Raw genomic sequence first — 22,508 nt, 5'->3', positions numbered from 1 at the left:
GAATATTCATGGGCATTGAATGTACAAAAACCGTGTGGAAGAGTGTATTTAGCTCTATAATATAGAGACCAAGTGACACCCGAAATTGTTGTTTGAAAATCTCATTTCGGCTTCTCACAGGGATTTCTTAACAAAGTCCAAATTTGTCTTGTGTTTTTTTTACAGATCAAATTGATCATGTTTTGATTGTCCTTCAAATGGACTTCGAATTTAATTTTTTTTATATCGTTTTTATATTTTAAGAAAATTCGTTTTTTTTTTGTTCGAGTAATTGATAGAGCCTTTTGATTCTCTTATTGCACGGTTTTTGTGTTTTTTCAATACACTAATGAAATTATTCAAGTGATTCACATGGATTACTTGCGTGTTAGACGCATCCTGCCTGGCTAAGTCCAAAACATGTTTACGAATCATATTTAGATTCCAAGTGTCGATTTCTTTATTGTTGAGACCTCCATCGAAATCATCTTTAGAAGTCACTAGATCACGGCTAACCAATCTATTGAGGTTCCTACAGGTTCTCGGATGCCATCTGACCGAAACCAACTGCCTATCAATGACTGGTAATGTAAGAATGGAATCTACCATAAATGTGGCACTGGGAATGAATAGTGTGCAGTGTAGCTGAAGATGATGATTGAACCCTGCGTGGACTATAGTAAGTGGGCCTTCTTTCATAGCTGCACCGCATGATAATGAAATGTCAATATAGGATCTACGAGAACTTCTCTGCCAAGTGAAGGCAGAGATTGTTTGTCTGGTAGAATAATTTGAAGATCCCAGTCTTCAAAGAAGTGAACCCATGAAAGTCCTCTTAAATGTAATTGCGAAAAGTGTGAGTTTAGATTAGATGAAGTATGAAGAGACGAATTGAAATCGCCTCCAATAATGATTTCTAGAGTAGGATTACAAAGAAAAGCATCGCTAAATGCCGCGTTGAGCTTATCGATTATGATCTCAATCGGGCAGGAAACTGGGTTCCTGTAAAGCAAGATAATCAAAATTGTTTGCGGCGGGTTAGTGAGCAAGGAAAGTTCAATGGCCAGATCGTGTGATAAAGAGGAAATCACTTGAGAAGAAACTTGCAAATTATTTTTTATCAAGACAGCAAGCCCACCAAAGGGTCTCCCATAACGGCCTCTTTCGGCATGCTGGGAATGAGCTGTATAGCCATCTGATACAATGTCTTTCAAGGCCATTGTTTCCTGTAGTATTATAATAGAAGGATGAGCAGCCGGAGTTAAAGATTTAAACCATGCATAGTAGTTGTTAAATCCACAACAATTCCAAGAACAGATGGACAAGTCTGCATTTTATGTGTTGGTGGTTTGTAGATTGGTGTTGGCTAAGGTTTTAATCGACGGTTCAAGCCATGCAAGACCCTTTATTATGTTGGAAAATGAATCAAGTTGGTATTTTAGGGCGTTGTTGATTTCATGGGTGGGTGGGGCTAGAGAGAGTTGGGTTTTTAGAGAGACTTGGATGGGTGGGGTAGAGACAGTGGGGTAGGGTGTGTGTGTGGTGATAGAGAGAGTGGCTGTAGAGTGGGTCAGCAGGGGTAGCGAAAGTGAAAGTAGGGTGGGTGGGGGTACTGAGAGGGAGGTATGCAGAGAGAGAGTGGGGTGGGCGGGAGTAGAGAGAGTGGGGGTATAGAGAGTGGTGGTTGGTGGGAGTAGAAGGAGTGGGGTTACATAAAGTGGGGGTAAGTTGGGTGAAGGGGCTAGGTTTGGTGGGTGGGGATAGAGAGAGTGGGGGTTAGATTTGGTGAGTGGAGGTAGAGATGGGGGTAGGTTGGGTGTGTGGGGGTACAGAGAGTGGGGATAGAGAGAGTCGGGGTAGGGTGGGGAGTTGGGGTACAGTGCGAAGAGTAGGGGTAAAGAGAATGGGGTAGTGTGGGTGGGTGGAGATGAGAGTGGGAGTTGGGTGGGTGGGTGGTTGTAGAGAGGGTGGGAGTAGCAAGAGTGGGGTAGGGTGGGTGGGGGTAGAGAGAGTGTGACTAGAGGGAATGGGGTGAGGTGGGTAAGTGGGTGTAGGGTGGGAAGGGTGTAGGTAGAGAGACTGGGGTGCAAGTGGGAGTACTGTTGGTGGGAAGGTGTAGATAGATTAGCGGTAGGGTGGGTGGGGTAGAGAGAGCGTGTATGTTGTGTGTCGGGGTAGAGAGCATGTGGGTAGGTTGGGTGGGTGAGGGTGGGGAAGGTGGTGGTAGAGAGAGCAGGGGCAGGGTGTGTGGTCGGTCATTTAGACTTGGGGGCAGGGTATGTGGGGGTAGAGTGGGTGTGTGGAGATAGAAAGTGTGTGGATAGCATGGGTGAGTGGGGGTAGGGTTGGTGGGTGGGGTAGAAAATAGGGGTTTGGGAGAGTGGGGGTAGAGAGAGTGGGGGTAGGGTGGGTGGGGGTAGAGAGATTGAGGTTGGTGTGAGTTCTTAGGGGTAGATAGAGTGGGGGTAGGGTAGGTGGGAGTGGGTGAGAGTGGACCTTTGTAGAGAGAGTGGGGATATGGTCGGTGAGTGGGATAGAGAGAGTGGGGGTAGGCTGGGTGAGTGGGGGTAGGATGGGGCAGAGAGAGTGCAGGCATGGTGGGCAGATGGGGGTGAGTGTGGGAGTATGGTGGGTGGGTGTAGAGAGAGTGGTGATAGGGTTGGTGGGTGGGGTCAAAAGAGTGGGGGTAGGGCAGGTGCGGGTAGAGAGAGTGGGGATAGAGAGATTGGGGTAGGGTGGGTGAGTGGGGTTAGGGTGGGTGAGTGGGGATAGGGTGGGGATAGGGTGGGAAGGGTGAGGGTAGAGAGAGTTGGGTGAGGGTGGTGAGTAGGGTTGGTGGGTCGGTGTGGAGAGAGTGGGGGTTGGTTGGGAGGGTGAGGGTAGGGCATGTGGGGTAGAGTGAGATTGGGGATTGGGCGGGTGGGGGTAGAGAAAGTTAGGGGTGGGTGGGTAGGGGTAGAGAGTGAGGGGTGGATTGGGTGGGTAGAGGAAGAGAGAGTGTGTGTACTGGAGGGGGAGTGAGTGGGTGTTTAGAGAGTGGGGATAGTGTCGGTGGGTGGGGTAGTGAGAGCGGGGGTAGGGTGGGTGGGGCCAAAGAGAGTGAGGATAGAGAGAGTGGGATTAGGGTGGGTGAGTGGGGTTAGGGTGGGCAGGATGTGGGTAGAGAGAGTGCAGGGAGGGTGGGTGGGGTGAGAGTGGGAGTAGGATGGGTAGTGGGCGTAGATAGAGAAGAGATAGGGTCAATGGGTGGGGGTACAGAGAGTGGGGATAGAGAGAGAGGAGGTAGGGTGGGTGGGTGTGGATAGGGTGGGAAGGGTGGGGGTAGAGAGAGTGGGGGTAAGGTAGGGGTGAGAGTGGGAGTAGGGTTTGTGGGTGGGTGTAGAGAGAGTGGGGGTAGGGTGAGTGGGTTGGGGTAGGGAGAGTGGGGGTACGTTGGGTGGATGGGGTATGGCAGGTGAGGATAGAGAGCAGGGGTAGGGTGGGTGGGGGTTTAGATGTTTAGATTAGGGTGGGAGTAGAGCGAGTGTATGGGGTAGAGTGGGTGGGTGGAGGTGGAGAGTGTGTGGGTAGGGTCAGTGGGTGGGTGTAGATAGAGTGGGGTTGGGTGAGTGGGGGTAGAGCGAGTGGTGGTATGGTGGGTTGAGGTAGAGAGTGTGAGGGGTGGGGTGGGTGGCTGGGGGTAGAGAGAGTGGGGTTAGAGAGAGTGGGGGGAACTGGGAAGGTGGCGGTCGAGAGAGTGGGGGCAGGGTGGGTGGCTGGGGTTAGAGAGAGTGGGGTAGTGTGGGTGGGTAGGTGGGGTAGAGAAAGTGGGGGTAGGGTAGATGTAGAGAGTGTGGGTATGATGGTTAGGGATGGGGTGGTGGTAAAGAGAGTCGGAGCAGGGTGGGTAGGGGGTGAGGTTGAGAGAGCGGGGTTAGGGAGGGTAAGGGGTTTGAGAGAATGGGGCTAGGGTGGGTGGGTGAAGGCAGAGTGAGTGGGGGTAGAGAGAGAGGCTGTAAAGAGAGTGGAGGGTAGAGAGAGTGGGGGTGGGGTGGCTGAGTGGGTGGGGGTGGAAAGAATGGGTGTGGAGTGGCTGAGTGGTGGAAGTTGGTTGGGGCAGGAAACATGAACAGCAGCCTTGGGAGGACTTTTCAAAAGTAGCCAAAAATAGCCCAAACATAACCCAACATAACCCAACCAGCACGTGTAATGGGGTGGGGTTGATGGGGGTAGGGAGAGTGGGAGTGGGAAGGGTGAGGGTAAAGATAGTGGGGGTGGGGCCAGAGAGAGTGGATGGGTGGTAGTCAAGAGGCAGCCTCGGGACTAATAAAAAAAGATTGCTTCTGAAAGTAGCCTAAAACAGCCAGAGTGTACTTGAAACATGCCAAAATAGTTCAATACCTCAAATCACCATGCAGCTGGTAAATGGAAAGCTTGTCCAACTTGTTTTTTTTTTAAGCTGCTGATTGGAGCAGCTCTTGCTAGGGAGATACTCATTGGGTAGTACGTAGAGGAGTTACGAAAAAATACTTTTTAGTGAGTTAGCCATTTCATGCCGTGGCATTGCTGGTTGCTATGGCAACCAGATATTCTCAGTTCAGAACTCCATTTCCCTCTCTCTCGCTTTTGTAACAATGGTTGCACCACAAAAAATCACCAAAAACAATGACACCCTGAGGGGCTCATTTTCGAGTTCCCCGTAATTTGAAGGCCAGGACCCGTCACATTTGCAGTGTAATGTAAGCGGGTCACTGCTGTCAAATTTTGGCCATTTGCACAGTGGGGTGCAAATCATGTTGTGCATTATTTCTAACCCCTTTTGTTTAAACGTTATATAATTGTGTTCTGATGTTTAATTATAGATTATCCTGAACGCACATCACTTTGCCTGGGGAGCCCAACGTTCTCCTTGTAGATGCTGGTATCAAGCTAACCGGGCTATTCTAGGCAACGAGCAAGAGCAAAATAACTCCTAGCAACCCCAGGTTTGGAACCCACTCACAAACAGAACTCGATACAACATTTACCAAAACAATGGAACTTGAACATCTAGAATAAATGGTGATGTCTGAATAACCCTAAATCATGCAGAACATTGCCCTTATGCTTGCAGTAACAATATGCTAGTTTGGTAGGTAATACCACGAAGCACTTAATGATGCCGAATGTGGACGACAGACAACCATTTCTCTCAGATTGTACAAGAGCATAAATAATGGCTCACTTACTTGGGTAATGACTAAGACCGCGCTTTATTGCTGTTTCCTTATCATCCAGGGGGAGCATAATTTTCTTTTCTTTGGGTCTTAATGAAAAGATAGAGGTGGCAATAGAAGGACCTGTTTTTAAAAGAAGACATGAAAAATACATATAAGTCTCATTAAGAAATCACAAAACGCATCTGAAGTGTTTCAATAAAGAGCGACACGAGACCACTGATGATCATTTAATGGAGCTAATAAGTGAGGTATGCAAGAACCTACCAGACATCATCAAACAGGAGAGTATTCTGGAATCCTTACTATTGGCGATAGTTAATGATGGAATAACAGATAATGAGAATTGGAGCATGTATCCACTCCATTAGAAAACCAGAAAGTATGGAATCCAAGCTCTGGCTACAGTAGACGCCCTCATTCTATTCTTTGCCTTTGTTCTTGTCACAGCTCCCAGCTCTCTAGCCAACTAGCAAGCTTGGAATGGAGGCTCTAACAACCTGTAAACGCAGCCTTCCAAGCTTTTCTTTTTGAAGTGTAAACACTGTGCACTGAGCAAGGAGACAAGGACTAGCTCTTTTACTGGAAGCAAGAGTAATGATTGCCTTGGTCCCCTCGACACAAGCTCTAAAAGCACTAGAGACCTTACATAAGACTCTATTGTGTGCCACGTGACCTTCCACTTTGGTAGCTGCACTCTGGCATTCGGAGAGTTCGTAATTTCCTTTCTCTGTCTGACAGTTACATCTTCTCCGTGTTGCATTTCATTGGTCACCGAAGGTGACTGCAGCATAGCCGTTTTGCTGGAGTGGGCTGTGCAGTAACCTGTGAGGTCAAATAAACCAGGCGGGAATGCATCTGGCTTATAGGTGGCTGACCCATCAGCGTGAGGTATTTTGACAGTTGGTTCAGAAAGGAGTCTGTTCTGTGAGGAGAATTGAGAAGAAGCCTGAAGGTGTAGATGTTTTAGGTAAGAGGGAATAAATTCAATTAAAAGGATTCACATTTATTTTACAGCACAAATGGACACCCGTACTACGTGGACTGGACAGAAGAGTGAGGCATTTTCAAAAAAAACAAAAAAGGAGCAATTTCAGCTTGCGTGAGAAACGTAGTCCATCATGTCTTCCCTCCCTTCCACCGGGCTCTGCCTCCTAGCAGTCCAACAAGCGTCACTCACAGTCAATGGGTTTTGAAGTCTCTCATGCACTTGAATCTTGGTTGGCTTGTGTCGCTTAGCTTCAGTCGCTGTAGGCAGGATGCTGAGGTCTCTATAGTCTTTCTCCCCCCCTCCTGGGCATGTGGGTCTGGTCTTGCTTCATGTCTTGCCACACTTGGTTCACATTGCTCCCGAGCTCACAGGGACCAAGGAGCCTTTGGTGTGAGCCCAGGAGGGTTGGCAAGCTGACTATGCCACCGTTGCAGCCATCTCAGGATACACAAGCGACCCCTCTATCCAACCTCTTTACTCTTAACTTCTCTGACTGATTCTCTTTCTGCGCTTCAAGTTTCTTTTTCCAGCTCGATGCCCCAAAATGAAGTGCCCATCTGCACCTCGCCTGCTGGTTTCTAATCTACTTCTCGGAGACTCTGATTTACGCCCCCCTGCATTCTCGCTTCCTCTTCCGTGACTAGCACTTTACTTGGCCTCAGGTCTTTCTGGTGGCCTTTTTGCCTTCAGCTTTCCTATGCGTTTCTGCACCCTTCTCTGGGTTTGTCCACATCATCCACTCTACTCACTGTCCTGCCTTCCATAGTGGTTCCTTCTTCTCTTCTCTGGGATTGTTCTGTCTCTATTTGCCCCCACCCCTCCACTCCAGAACTATGCCATTTGGTTTCCTCTCTCCTTCCCCCTTCTAGAGAGCGCACTTCGTCATCTCCTTGCGCACTCTCGGGATGTGTCGCTATCAGTGCTTCTCCTGTCCTTTCCTCCTCACTCTACTTTCAGGCCCCTCACCTTCCTTGCCTCTCCCAACTGATGCTGTCTTCCTTCCAACACAAGCCATGCCTAGCTGAAACTGTATGCATCTTTTACGCTCTCTCGGACCGGCCCCATGGTTCTGTGAATGACAGCTAGCCATCAGTTGTGGTGAAGAAGCCAAAGCATGCACGCATTGGCTTTTGAAATTCAAATTGGGTCCCGGCTGGGCCTCACTGTGCCACAATAGGGAGTGAACCTCTGTAACCATCTTCTCCTTCGCAATGCTCTAAAAAACCCAGCACCCTCTGGCTTGTCTGTAGCATGCCACTGGTCGATGAGGCTCCCATCTAAGTTCTCTGATGGCCTCTCTAAACTCCTTTCAGCCACATCAGGGAAGTGTCTTGCTGTTTGCCTCCCATGCAAAGTGTTAGCCAGCCGCACATTTTGAGAGCCTGCAGATGCACTCCTCTCCATTGGTCCAGCTGCTATTAATCCACTTGCTGGTGCACAAGCCCGCTGGCCACCAGAGTTGATCAAACAATGTACAAATACAGTACTTGCAACATCAGACTTTCGACTTGGCACTGGGCATGGTGATTTCTGTGGTCCTTGCCAATTACTGGGACTTGTATTAGACAAGGATTTTAATGCGGTTGGTGACTGCTACGATTCAAGGCTGAGGGCCAACGTGATGGGACAAGAAGCACAGTTTAAAGCTGGGCATGGGAAACTGGAGGACCCTCCCTATTCCTTCTCCGGACCCTGCATCATGGAGCAGGATGGTAGCACCCAGGCCCCATGGTCTACCAACCCTCGTCTCTGAACCTAAGGCAGGGCACCTCCTCAAAGGCTCTACAACTATGTGGCTGGATTGTGAGTTATTATTCCTAAATTACAGGGGCTTCCCCTCCTTTTAGCTATGGGAAGGAGAGCCCCATGCATAAAACTACATGGTGTTTAAACAGCACCTGGATGGCTCATTGGCCATCAGCACAGCCTTTAAGGAGGTGGGCTGATTCTGTTCTAGGCAGAGCCTAGTCCCTGTTAAGCTTTGCGAACTGATGGTCACAGAGTTCCCACGGATTCTTTCTTACTGACAAGATGTCTAACAGAATAAGGTGGGAGAAATGAAGTGATGGTTTGATGTTTTGAAGTGTGTAGGGATTGGTTTTTTCTCTCAGCAAAGGTCAACTCTGGAGTGTTTGTTTTGCGATGTGTGTTGCGATTCAAGGAGGATTTGTTGAAGGACTCATTAGGGCTGAATGTCTCTTGACGCGCATGTTGCTGTTTCAGGATGACTGACTATATACACTGTACGCTGTGTGGTCCGATTCTTGGCGGTGTATCGCCTTGTTCTACATGGCTGTAAGGCTGCGTGGATATCAGGGAGTGGCAGTGCAATGCAGACACTAATGTGGCAGGTTCTGAGGCTGAAGTGTCATGAGAGGGAATGCCTCACAGTTGTACGGGAAGGTACGTTATGACAGTATGAGGAAACTCTTCAGAAAGTACCAGGAGTGTTTCTGCCAGCATGCCGTTAGCATATCATTACAGGAAAGCTCTAATGAGAAGTAGTGCTTGTTTCAGAGTTTGGAGGTCAAAGCATGAATGCAATTCCACTGTAAACTCTGAGTGATCTTCAGTGGATTGAGAGAAAATAGTACCCATTTTAAGGGGGCCTAACTGGGTCTATGACTATAGTTGATGCACTTTAGCTTTTGTTAACCCCTGGCGCCCCGAGCAAGGTACAATTATAAAACAAGCAGTGGCAACGTCAAGTTTGGGCTTTTGTGTAGGCATGGGAAAGGCACTTTCCAGGCACTGCTGAAGTGCTATTAACTGGCCATTGATGGTCCCTGGTGCAAAATGACATGAGTACCTGGCATTAATGAACAATGTTTAGCAAGGTGATGCTGTGTGCCCTCACCCCACCTAACCTTAGGGAAATAGGGGTTACAACTGGTTGACTCAATGAGTGCCATTAAATTACATATTAATAATACATATTAGCCCCCAGAATGGGGCTATGGAATACAGTGAACTAATCAGCATAGCGACATTCTGGGCATTAATCACTATTGTGATCATGGATACAGATGTTTTTCAGTATAAAATTAGCAACCAGGTGCCCGCCACACGTAATACCCGATCGTACTTGGGGTTGTCTCTCTTTCCGCACCACGGACGGTACACACCCAGCACTTCCCGGAGATTTATTTCCTTCTTTGCCAGTCTGCAGGAAACTTGTGAAAGACCCCAGACTCCTGTCCACCAAGCATCCGTTGCTAAGTGGCCATATGAAATGTTTTTTCATTTTCATGATTTTCTACACCCATGTTCAGGTGTTTTTTTTCTTCATTTTAATTCTTTCCTACTGCCCAAGTCTCACTCCTAAGGGGCAAGGCTAGTACCCAGCTATCTGCTAATAGCAATAATATCCAGAGATGATGGGCAACACGGAATCCTATGATGCTTTACCCTTTCAAAGTCCCCGGCTCATAAGATCCCGCATTACTTACTTACTTATTTATTTATTTATTTATTTATTTATTTTGATTCACTTAAGAACCTTTAGTGTTGCATGTCCAACTTGCCACAGTCTTTTCACCAAAGGTTTTCAGAAGCGGGTACTTAGGACCAGTTCTCGTCTTAATGAAAAGGGTGCCTCTTCTGATCAAAGCCTGGCTACGTAAAGACACCAGGCCCAACTCCAGACGGAGGTAAGCCATTAGTGTTGAAGGGGGCAGCCTTAGGAGCGTCCTTCAAAAGAAACCCTTGATTATGTTTAGCCACGTTAAGTCAGGCAAAGCAAGGGCTTCAAGACCATACAATATTGCTGGGGGAAAGCTTTGTATAGCCTGATAATCTCCTCAATAGAATAGCCTGCAGTATGGTTTGCAAATGTATTGATAGCAAAGGTGAGTTGCCCGGCTTTGCTTTGTTTGCCAGCAATAATTGGTCTATAATCACTGTCTGCCTGCAGAGGGATACCTAAGTACAGGTAATTTGGGACATATTCAACAGTTTGTGAGTCAGTTATGATGTTTACTGTGCTGAATGACCTACTAGAGACAACCATCATTTTTGTTTTCACAGTATTAATAACCAACCCATTGGGCCTCATTACGAGTCCGGCGGTAACCAGGGCGGTAAAACCGCCTGGTTACCGCCGGACTCGTATTACCATTCCGCCTCCGTGATTCCCGGAATTACCGGGGCATTACAACCCCGGTTTCCCAGGAATCACAGAGGCGGAATGGTGTTAATCCGGAATGGGGATCATGGAAACACCGGCAGCATCTCGTAATGCTGCCGGTGTTTCCTCGTCTGCCTGCAGGCGGGCGGTGTTAAACCCGCCAGGTCAGACCTGGCGGGAACATCACCTCCCGCCTGCAGGAATTGTGATCGCCCGGCATGGAAACAACGGTGGCGGCGGGTTTACCGCCACCGTTGTTTCCATACCGGGAGATTTGTAATGAGGCCCAGTGTCTTTTGCATATTCCGTGAGGGTTGTAAACCTATTTTTTACTCCACGTGAGGGCGGTCCCAAAAAATGAGGTTGTCTGCATAGAGAAGGCTAGCAATGACATTGTCACCCATTTTAACACAGCAGCCTGATATGGCAAGTAAGAGTGCCGGGGGATCAGCCAAGTATAAATTAAACAACAGGGGGGCTAGGGCACACCCTTGCCTGAGCCCCCTGTCAATCTCCACAGCCACTGACAACAAACTAGCATTGGTTAGCCTTATTTGCATGCTACTGTTCTGGTGAAGTCTCAGTACTGAGATCAACCATAGGTACGCAATTTCTGCCATACTCGCGGGCAACAGACAGTGTTGAGTGCGGCACTGAAATCTACATGTATTATATACAAGCCTGGGTTACGTTTGGTGGAGGATTCCCTAATCAGCGCCTCCATCACTCTGATGTTATTTGTCGTTGCAGAGCCAGGTCGAAAGCCTGTTTGGGTACAATGTAATATGCTGTTTTCATCTGCCCATTGCTGCAGCGCCTGTAATACAATATTGCAAAATAGTTTCCCAGGTACATCGAGCACAGATAGGAGCCTATAGTTCTCTGGGCATAGCCTATCTCCCTTTTTGGACACAGGTAGCAGATGTGACTGCTGCCAGGAAACAGGAACTCTCCTCTCTGCACACACTTTGTCAAACAGCAATTTTAGCACTATAGCCTAAGCCTCAGGATCTTCTTTCAGCATCACATTAGATACGCCACTTGGGCCTGGCGCCCGAGAGCCTTTCAAACTGACTATATCCTCTCGTATATCCACCAAGGTAGGGTGCAAGCTACAAGGCACAGTTACAATTTCTCCTGTGTCTGTCTCCCCTACAGCATCGTATTTGGACCCTATGAAGTGAATCCATTCAGGCTCTGCTATAGGGTAACCACTGCGTACCTAGTATTGCCTTTTGCCTGGGACAATATTTGCCAGATTGATCTAATTTGGCCTGTACAGAGCACTGCGAACATTTGCTGCCATTGTGCCTCCTTCTCCAGAGTATGATCCTGCATTAGAGGCAGCTCCAGGCAATAGTGCTTAATTAACATAAGGAATGGAACTCTAGACTCCTCTGAGTCAGTCAGTATCCTGGCATTCCGAGCGTTGTCCACTGCTGTGGCAATGATTTCCACTGGCTAGCAGGGATTCTCTCAGCCACTTTGCCTGCTCCTACTGCCTCTGCTCCCTCACACCACCCTTTGCTTAGCTTTCAGAATGCCTCCAATGCCCCCCTTCCTGAGCCATCTTTCTGGTGCTCGATTCCCTCCCAATTCCCCCATGTCCCAGTGACCTTCTTGCTTTTTTTTGCAGGTGCTCTGCAACATGACTGTAGCCAGTGCCTCCCTTCTGCTCTGTCACCAGCAGAGTGCTGGAAAAGAAATGGGACTGGTGCCCGCAGGAAACTGTGCATTCGTTGCTTTGTCGCCAAACCACAATGGATATTCTTTCTTTTTCATTTCCCCTGCAATTTTGAACTTTCGACATAGCACCCGGCCGATTTTTTCTGGGTGCTGTGGTACCACAAGAAGGGGTGGACTGCCCTATAGGCACCCCTGGAGTTTTCCCCGGAAGCCACTGCACCCTGGGACTCTTTTGTGTGGTATTACTTAATGTTCTCAAAGGAAAAGAGTTGGGCTTGCGTAAAATGTGTAATATGGAGCCACTTTGAAAATTATTTCCAGGGCCTCTTTTGGTATCCAGTCCACCCCTGACAACAAGGGATCTTATGATTGGCTACCCGCTTATTGGCCCTTGCTTTTTTGGGGCTATATAAAATCCTGTATCAACCGGGCAATAATACTTTATTATGGCAGGCCTTGGAAGCGGGAGAAATCCAGCAAAAGCGATATATAAATACATGATATTATAATGAAGCCACTTGTGAAAATAGTGATAGGCTATCGCCAGCTCCAGGCATTGATACAAGAATATTGTACCAGGTAGTATTACCACCTAATGCCTCACCCTAATGGTGAGGTCTAAATATATGCTACCAGAGCCAGCGTCCACTGAATACCTCAAAAGCCCTTTTCTGTGGCCCTCACTTGCTCTACAAGCAGGTATTTATACCTCTTGACCAGGCTGTGTGCCAATAGCACCTTATGTCATCCTACTCATATTGTTGCCAGCAGATGGCAAAAGCCTTGAACTATTACTACAAACCAGCCCATGGGAAAGGGGTGCTACTGCCTTATGAACCTACCAAATTTCACGCCTGCAAGAGTAGAGTATTTCCATTAAAACAATAATTAACGTGGAATCCAGTACTGACAGTGTATTGGCTGGTCTCCTCACTTGTACTAAGGATTATGATATGATTATGGGAGGAGGACCTGGGAGCACCCTTCACCGACGCACAGTGGGGGGGGGGGTGGCACTGCGTTATCATAAGAAGGTGTCACGGAATTCGAGACTGCAGCTCATACAACTACTGATAACACATAGGGCATACATGACACATCAGAGGATCTCCAGGTTCCCAGGCGCGAGAAGGAGCAGACATGCCCCAGGTGTAAGCCAGCAGACGTTGGGATGCTACATAAGTTCTGGGTGTGCCCGGTGGTGGGCAATACTGGCAGAAGGTGGCGGGCAGACTGAATAGAGGGGTGCGGTTAGACGTTCTCTCCCCCGGGGCATGCCTGCAGGCTGCTTCCCACGTCCTAAGAGAGCAAAACATATCAGCATATCAGCAAATTGAAGGATTTAGCGTATATACTAGCCAAACACAGGATCACCATGGCATGGAGGTCCACCAGGGGTCCGAGGGTCTGAGGGTGGAGGAGTGGTGGTGGGATTTGAGAAAGTGGGCAATGGCTGAAACTGTAGCATGGCGGGAGGGCGGTGCAGGGACGTCAGGCTGAGCCCACAATGGGAGTCATGGAATGGGAAGCCTTATTACACACTCTGTTTGAAGGGGGATTTGAGAAAGATGTGAAGGGAACAGATCCCCATTGACGGAAAGCGGTGTACCAATCATGAAAGTGATATAGTGGAGTGAGTATAATGGTTTTGCAGACAAAGTTTGGGGTGGGAATTGGGAGGCTGGGGGAAGAGGGAAGTTGTATGTGCTGCTCGAGATGTGTGAAGTTGGGATTCATATAGATATTGTGTGGGGCAGGGCTAGTAATGTTCTAGTTTCTGTATTGAAAAACCATAAAAATACATTTAAAAAAAAAGAATTATGATATGAGTAATTCCATTTACATCATTAATGTACACGATCCCACTATTTTTGGGGTTCACTATAAGAATTTGAATTTGAAAACCGTGGAAGCATAACTGCAAAAAGTCTCAGAGTCTCTGAGTTCATGCCTGTTAATCTCTGGTGACTTAAATGCAAAAATTACTCACCTACTAGTGATCCTATGTATAATCTGAAAAGTTTTTCGTGGGCTAACTTATTATATCACATTAAACTTAAAATGCTCAATGGCTATTGTCCTGCGGTCCCCCTGTGTCGTTACACTAGAGTTAGTGGCAAAAATGCCTCAACCATTGATTATATAATTGTCAATCAAATAGTACTTCCATTATAGACATGGGCATTGTCTCTAGAGAGGAGAGTGATCACTTCCCTTTATATACAATTTCCCTGAATATGACAATATTGGTACATTAACCATTAACTCTGGACATAAATGAAAAAATTGGAAACGCCCCCCTAACATGACCAAAGCAAATCTAACTACCAGTAGTATCCTAGGCGAATATATACACTCTCTTTCTCTAAACTTGGCACAAGAGACCATGCTCACCCAGGAAAAATGTGCGTTGCTAAAAGGCGAGGCAGCTATATCCGAAATTACCTTACAGGTCCATACTCATAGAAGTAATAAGAAACCCTCAGCTTTGAATAATATCACACGAAGGAAGGTACGCAGACACAATAGTGCCATAAAACAGGCAAAGAGACAATTAAGGTGAGACTTGGAATCACTGCTACAGTTTAAGGAACGTAGTGATACCCTCCCTGCCTTAACCACGAACAGGAAAAAAGAATATCAACAATGGCTGTGGGCCTATTTTAAGACAAAGGATACGGATCTTTGGCTTTATCTAACTTATTGTGCAGACAGTAATGACTAAAGATCATGTGGAACACAATAAAGTACACCAGGAATACCCTATCATTAGTAAATGGCGGGTCTAATGAAGACTGGATCAGGTATACTGCATGCAATTTTGGAGCCTTTCTTTCAGAATTCTCAAGCTATGTCCATATTAGGGATTCTTGGTCTTAGTCGCTATCTTTGTTGGATCTCAAACTAATCATCAAAGGCATCACTTCTTGCCGCTTGGCTGATGCACTTCATGCGCTTTTTACAGTCATCACTCACACTAGTCTGCTTCCTACCTAATGACTAACAGCATTATTTTCCCTATACACAAAAAAGGCAGTTGGAAAAATCCAGGACATTATAGATTACTAGCAATGCTCGATGCTCCTTCTAAAGTATTTGCTAGAATCCTACTTACTGACTGAACTTCCTGTATTGATTTAAGCAACATAATTCCCTACAACCTGTCAGTTTTTCACAAGAAATCTAGTACATTACATAACATATTAGCATGAATCACCTTAGTCGAAAATGCATGGATCTTTCGCTCCCAACCAGTGTATGCAACCTTCATTGATTTCAGTACTGCCTTCGACACCTGGCCTGAAGAGGCTGGCCTCTTCCTCACTTTGAAGCTAAGCAGCATCTGTCTTGGTTACTGCATGGATGGGGTACCTGGATGGCACCATAACTGTAAAAATTCCATTTAAAAAACCTTTAACCGCGTGTACTGAACGACACATACCCTCGGCTATCTGTAGTCCTTTATAGCTGCGAATATCGAAAAAACTGCTGGAAAAGAAATGCATTCCTGCCCCCCAGGCCCTCACCAAGCATCCCCCTCATCTCTGCAAGTTCCCCCACTCCTCAGTTAGCCTCCTCACCTCCCCTGCACTCTCCATTTTCCCCCACAACACACAGTTTCTGTGACGCAATTTGCTTTGAGATGTCGGCTATTTGCAGCTATAGCCGAGGCTACAAAAAGCTTTGTGTTGCAAACTCAGTCCCCATACCCTCTCCAACTCCCAAATTTCACTTGGTGCCCTCTAGCCACCCCTCCCCCCCACCTCTAGCCTGATGACATTTACATGTTTTTCACCTACAAATAGCTTTTTTCCTGCGTTTCATTTTCCCATATCCACGGTTATAGACACGGTTATCTCTCGCATCGAGAGAAAAACAAGATAGCAGCTTTTTCATTTCTGGAAACCATGATCCTGCAATGCACCATGGGAGATACAACTATCCATTTTTTAGAAGGGGGTCTCCCCTTACCCTGTCAAATATTTAAATAACCACTGCACAGAATAACCCCAAACCACACATGGATCGTGAGTCAACGCTTCCTGCTCAAGTTGTTTTGGACCTGGTGTAAATCCATCCAGCGGTTTGGAATGGGCTGACCGACAAAAATTGACCTTTTTTGTCTATGGGAAAATGAATGGGAAATAGGCAGCAACTTTCTTTTTTCTTTCTTAACAACTTTTTATTTTTTTAATGCATCCTTAACAAGCTTTGCAGTCTGGGGGTGCCCATGCATCCCTAATTGACTTCACAATGTTGGCCAAATCCGTTGCACAAGTCACAAGTTCTTAGCAATTCATTTTTTCAGGGTTCCTATGGGAGTCTGACTCACCTTAACTATAGGCCGGCGACCGCCGCCCTATGATATATGGGATACATTACTCAGCGAAATCGTATTTCTGATGCTTGTATCTGCTTAAAATCACATGCTTTTCGTAGGCCGACATCTAGTGAAAGTTACAGAGTATTGCACATTACGTTTTTCGAAGTTCGAAAAAGGGACATAGGATAGGGCGAGACTGTAATGCTATCCCTAGTGTGACGTACCCTGTACTTATGATCCTTCACGCGTCAAAGTCCCTCCGATTATTTGTTTCTGACAAGAGGGGGTGTAAGTTGTAAGAGTGAAGTGTAGGTAGAGACCATGAGTTGTGAAAGATTCCCAAGAACCTTCAACTCCAAGAGGGGAGGAAAAGCGGGCGCATGTGAATCTAAGCAGATACAAGCATCAGCAATATTATTACAGTGATTAATCTATCCCTTTCTGAGGATTGTGGATCTGCTTAGAATTACATGCTTTGCAAAGATTAAAGAGTAGTACTTGCAGAAGGAGGTGGGTTGTTTGAAGGTAGCACTGCAAAGAGATGTTTCAGCACTGCTTGTCCCACCTGTGTATCACCCTTGGAATGTGTGTCCAAATAGTAATGTGGGGTGAAGGTGTGTACTGAACTCCAAGTGGCAGCCTTGCAAATGGCATCTAGGGGTACATTTGCTATGAAGGCTAGAGTTTCCCCTGTGCCTCAAGTTGAGTGTGCTCTAGGCTTAAATGGCAATGGTCTCTTAGCAAGAGAATAACAAAGTTGGGTGCAGTTGACAATCCATTTAGAAATTGCTGCCTTAGAGAAAGGGTGCCCTTCTCTTCCAGCAGCTACAGACACAAAAAAGATCTTTTTTTCTGATAGGCTTTGTCTTTTGAAGGTAGAACATGACAGCTCTGCATACATCTAGTCTATGATGGCTGTTTTCTGCTGCGTTTGTTGGTTTTTTTAAAAATGTGGGAAGTTCTATAGTCTGGTTTTCATGAACATTTGTTGTGAAATTTGGTGAGAATCGAGGATGGGTGCGTAGCACCACTTTGTCCTTGTTTGTAACAACAAAGGGGTCTTGTTCTGACAGAGCCTGTAGTTCACTAACCCTTATGATAGAGGTAATGGCTATAAGAAAGGCTATTTTGTATGTCCGATGTTTAAGGCTGGCCTTGTGCATGGGGCCCCCCATGACCCTTGTGAGAACGATATTGTGGTCCCAGCCAGGAGTAAGATTAGAAATTGGAGGGTATTGTTTTTTAACACCTTCCATGAAGGGTTTAACTGTAGACACCTCCCACCACAAAATGTTACTTTGAGATGTGTGTAAGTGGAGAGAGCAGCTAGGTGTACTATAAGTGAGTTAAATACTAATCCTGAGTCAAGTAGAGACAGAAGGTAGCTTACTATATTGGACGGTGAACAGTCAGTTGGATTAAGAGACTGTGTCCTGCACCAGAACACAAAACGTTTCCATTTGTTACAGTGCAGTGTCTTGTATTAGGTTTACGTGCTTCTTTGAGTATTTCCATGCACCTCTGGTCTAGAATTAGGTGACCAAATTCTATGACCCCAGGAGCTAAATTGCTAAGTTCAGCATCTGAGGGCATGGGTGAAACGTTATCCCTTAATCCTGATTTCGTTTGAAGGTGGGAGAACCAAGTTTGCCACACCCACATGGGAGCTATTAGGATCAGTATTACTTGTTCCCGGTGTAGCTTGTGACTATTTGGACACAGGAGGAAAGCTAAGGGGCAACGTACTCGCCTTGGAAGCAAGAGGACACGGAGCAACACAGGTTCAATCCCTGGGTCCGCGTTTAGAAACCTCTGAATATTAAGCGCGTTATAAATAACCTATCATAGCATATCATATAATTTTGTTGAGAAGAGGTGTTGGCGGAAAAGCATAGGCAAATTTCCCTGACCAATTCATCAGAAGTGCATTCTGCTTGGAGCCTTTCTGGGGCAACCTGGAAGCGTAATCTGGGCATTGTGCATTCTCCAGTTTTGCGAAGAGGTCTATTTCTGGGTACCCCTAGCTTGAGATGATGTTATCTAGCACGTCTGTGTTTAGTCGCCACTCGTGCTCTGAGGGTAGCATTGTACCCCTGATTAGTATAACTGCCAGAGAATTAAGTTTATTTGGAACATGTTGTGCTACTAGGAGCATGTTGTGATGTAGTGCCCACAGCCAGATGTTCTGGGCTAGTTGTCTTGTGTGCTAACTTAGACCTGAAGACTTGAAGTGCTTTGAGGGCCGCTAGCAGACCCAGAAGGTCTATTTGTTTCCTGGTTAGTGCCTGTGTCCACATTCCATGGGCAGTGTGATGGAGGAAGTGAGCTGCCTACCCTGTCATTGACGTGCCTGTTGTTAGATTGGCTTCGATCGCTGGTATATTGAAAGGCCTGCGCTTTGGAAGATTGCTCCTGTTCCACCACTGAAGCGACTGAAGAAGTGGTTGTGAAACCACCACTAGATCGTACCACAACCCGCTTGCTTGCAAGCATTATTTCGCTAGCCGCTCCTGCAATGACGCATGCGCAGCCTGGCGTGGGGCACCAGGTAGATGCAGGAAGCCATCATTCCTAGCAGGTGCATTGCCTTTCATACCATCACCTGATAACCAGCTAAATACGGTTCCATGTGTTAATATCCCTGCAAAAATATCACGATACAAACATATCGCCATATTTTTGCAGAGATATTGACCCATGGACCCTGCGGGGGACACCCCCGCAGCCCCTGCCTTATTTTAAAATGTGCCGAGGGACACCCCCGCAACCCCCGCTCCCACAAAATATCCTCCCCAAAAATATCTCCTATGGCGAGACAAACGGCCGTATGTACGGCAATATTTTTGGTGGGGTTATTTTGTAGGGATACCCTAAATACTGATGTGTTTAAAACAACATGTTTTGAACACTTTCCTTGGAGGGAAAGACTAACCTGTCATATGTTTCCCAGAAACTGCTTTACTTGTCTGGGCACCAGACTTGACTTCTTTTTGTTTATGGAGAAGCCCAATTGGAACAACAGATTGATTTTGTGTGTTTTGAAGGCACATCTGGGGTGTGTTCCCGGTAATTAGCCAGTTGTCTATGTAAGGGTACATTGGAATGTACTGCATTCACAAGTGGGCGGCTACCACTGCTAGGACCTTGGTGAACACCCTTGGGGCTGATGCAATGCCGAATGGTAGCACTTTAAATTGATAGTGCTTGTCTCCCAGTTTGAATCTTAGGTATCTTTTGTGCTCTGGCAACATTGAAATATGAACGTATGCATCTTTCATGTGCAATGCTGCCATGTAATCCCTTTGTTTCAGTAGAGGGATGACCTCTACAATGTTGTCATCCAGAATTTTTGAGGTTTGACATACGTGTTTGCAGGGCGCAGGTCCATCACTGGGTGCATTGTTAGATCTTTCTTTGGAACAAGGAAGTACATTGAATAATTACCTTGATTTTGTTCCAGAAATGGCCTCATTTCGATTGCTCCTTTTGGAGTAGTATTTCGATTTCTTCCTGCAGGATGTTGAAGTGTTCTGAGGACATTTTTCTTATTTGAGATGGATGGTAGTGAGGTGTTTCTAGGAACTGCACATAGTATCCCTTGGCCACTAACACTAACACTTGTGTATAGGCGCGTTACAAATGCCATATCATATCATATCATATCACTGTGTTGAGTACCAGCAGTCTGAAGTTATTCCCTCCCATTACTGGACAAAGAGTGTTATATGACCCCCAACTGGGGATGCATCGGAGGGAATATGAATCAGCCCGCTATTTGGAGGCAGAGGTTGCACTGGCTCTAGAGGCTGCAACTCTGCTTCATCTTTTTCTGTGGCAAAACCCTTGTTGCTGGTATTGGTAGGACGATTGACCCAGAGGTATCCAAGTCTGATTGGCTTGGTCTGCTGAATCCCTGTGCCCGAAAATTCTTGTGCGTATTGAATACTCCCTTTTGTATGAAGGGTTTATTTCATATTTGTCCCAGCATTTTTATGGTCTCATGTTCTTTCTTAGTGGTTTCCAGCTGTTCATCCACAGCTTTGCAAAAGAGGACTCCCTCTTCGATGGCATGTTGATGAGGGCTGCCTGTCTTTCTGGCTTAAAGCCGGAGTCCCTGAGCCAATGGTGCCTCTTTAGCAGAGTTCCCGCAGCGATTACTCTCCCTGAGGTGTCAGCAGAATCTAGAACATTTTTCAGAATGTTCTGAGACACTTGTTTTCCCTCCATGGCCATCTTGAGGAGGTGTGAAAGAGCAGGCTCTTGCACAGAGTCTAGATGTTTTGCGAATGTCATCCCCCTCATTGCTGTTATAGCTGGCAAGTAGGGTAGTATTCTTGGCGATTCGGGTCATGAATGCACCAGAAGGAGTGATACGCTTGCCTAGCGTGTAGAGCCTTTTACATTCCTTGTTCGGAGGGCCCTCGGAGGTGGAGAGGGGCCTAAAGAGTTTGCACAGTGCACAGCAGGACTCCGAATGATCACGTGGAAGGCAGTGGTTACACACCCTGTGTGTGCCTTACCACAGACGTTTCATATTGCACTTGGGGCAAAATTTGAATCGAGTAGGTACCATAATGGGAGGAGGACACTGAGGCAGCAAGACAAAGGCAGTAGGGCGATGAAAGGGGGCAGGCATTCTAAACCGAAAGGATTAGTCCCGTCGGTATCCCTACTGATAGGCCGAAACCAGGTGTAGGCTTAAACCACGTCGATGAAGTGCATTGATCGGTAACCAGCAATTGAAATTGAATGGAATTAACTCCAAAAGTAGCTTTTTCTATGGACTCTGCGAGAATACAACTATCCACAATAGTGGAAACAAATAATATGAGGGACCTCGACGTGTGCGGGATCATGGATATAGGGTACTTTAAAAAACTTCACATGCAATTCTCTGCTACCTCCACTTGATGTCGGCCTATGCAAAGCATGAATCTAAGCAGATCCACAAGCCCCAGAAATATAGATAGATCATGATATTGTTTTAACCATTGTATAAACCGTTGTTACTGAAAGACTTATGTCGAATAAAGCAATGCTGATGAAGATGATGAAGGAGATATTTTTTAAATACTTGCCCTGGGACCCACTTTTTATTAAAAATGTGCATCACTGTACTGCATTAGTTACCTTTTATATTATACCGTCTCTTCCCCAGACCTGTCATTCACCTCACTCATTCCCTACCACCTTTCCAATGACTGTCATACATGCTTACATCTTTATATTGGTTTACTGTGAGCTTCCAATAGGTACCGTGCATGTCTGAGCTTGTTGCGTGTAAATGTAAAATGCAGAGCACATACCAAGGCATTTTATCTGTTTTGGTGCTGGCTTGTGGCCTTTTAGAAAATATGAGTGGATGACTGACAGCAGAGTGGATAAATGGCTGGATATAGGGACAGACAGCAAGTGAATGAGAATGATTGGATTAATGGATGGATGCTAAATGTATATAGCACATGTTAGAAAATGGAGTGAGTGGTGAGCCCTGTTAGGGAGAATTCTCAAAAATGTGCTAATTCCTCTCTACCTTAGAGACCCCCAGCAAATTTGCTATATTTTGAGGACTTGATTTTTTTACCTGGAGAGACAGTGAGACCCTTTTTCCCCACTGTCTCATGTATTTTAATGTGATTTTGAACTCTCTGTTTCTTCTTGTTGTGGAGTTTGACAAACTCCATAGGCATCATCTTTTACGGTGTGTCACACAGCACCTTCAGTGCAGTGGCCCAGGGAAGTCTTTCAGATTTCCCAAAGGTTTAAATACCTTTTCTTGGATAAACTACTGCTTCCAAGAGAAGTAAAGTGAAATTTACTTTACTTACAATTGTAACTTTGTAGACCCAGCACACACTATCTTACAATAGTTTGTCTAGCTTCTCATGTAACATGTTTATGTTACCCTTTCCTCACTGAATGGCTGGTGGCAGTGGTTTACTTTTAACTATTGAGATGTGCATTTACCGCGGGCTGCGTTCGCAGCTGCAGTAAAGCACCCAAAGGTGCAATTTTTGTCCCGGTCTTCTTTTTATGCCATTTGTTTCTGGAAAGGTCCTTCTTGAAATTTACTCAGCGTGCCAAACCAGGTTTGGTCCCTTTGTTCGCTTTGCCTTTGGCGGGATTCACTAGTGATTCCAGGGTGTCTAGTAAGGGCAGGAAGTGAGCGAGTAGCCCGAAACTCCCTGTGCTTAGTCTCCTAGGAGA

The 22,508-nt window shown here is 46.3% G+C and overlaps 1 protein-coding gene across 4 annotated transcripts in view; it reads right to left on the bottom strand.

Annotated features, from left to right (window-relative positions):
- The window catches only part of LOC138521163 (zinc finger protein 282-like), a 511,590-nt gene that overhangs the window by 368,058 nt on the left and 121,024 nt on the right, over positions 1-22,508 (bottom strand). For all 4 annotated transcript variants that reach the window (XM_069633752.1, XM_069633753.1, XM_069633754.1 and 1 more), the window contains one exon: positions 5,187-5,297. In XM_069633752.1, the coding sequence (XP_069489853.1) occupies positions 5,187-5,297 (111 nt within the window). The remainder of the gene's footprint in view (positions 1-5,186; positions 5,298-22,508) is intronic.

The sequence above is a fragment of the Ambystoma mexicanum genome, chromosome 13, assembly GCF_040938575.1.
Source record: "Ambystoma mexicanum isolate Mex_15411 chromosome 13, UKY_AmexF1_1, whole genome shotgun sequence".
In the NCBI taxonomy this organism is placed as follows: Eukaryota; Metazoa; Chordata; class Amphibia; order Caudata; family Ambystomatidae; genus Ambystoma; species Ambystoma mexicanum.
This window is presented reverse-complemented; position numbering and strand designations above follow the sequence as displayed.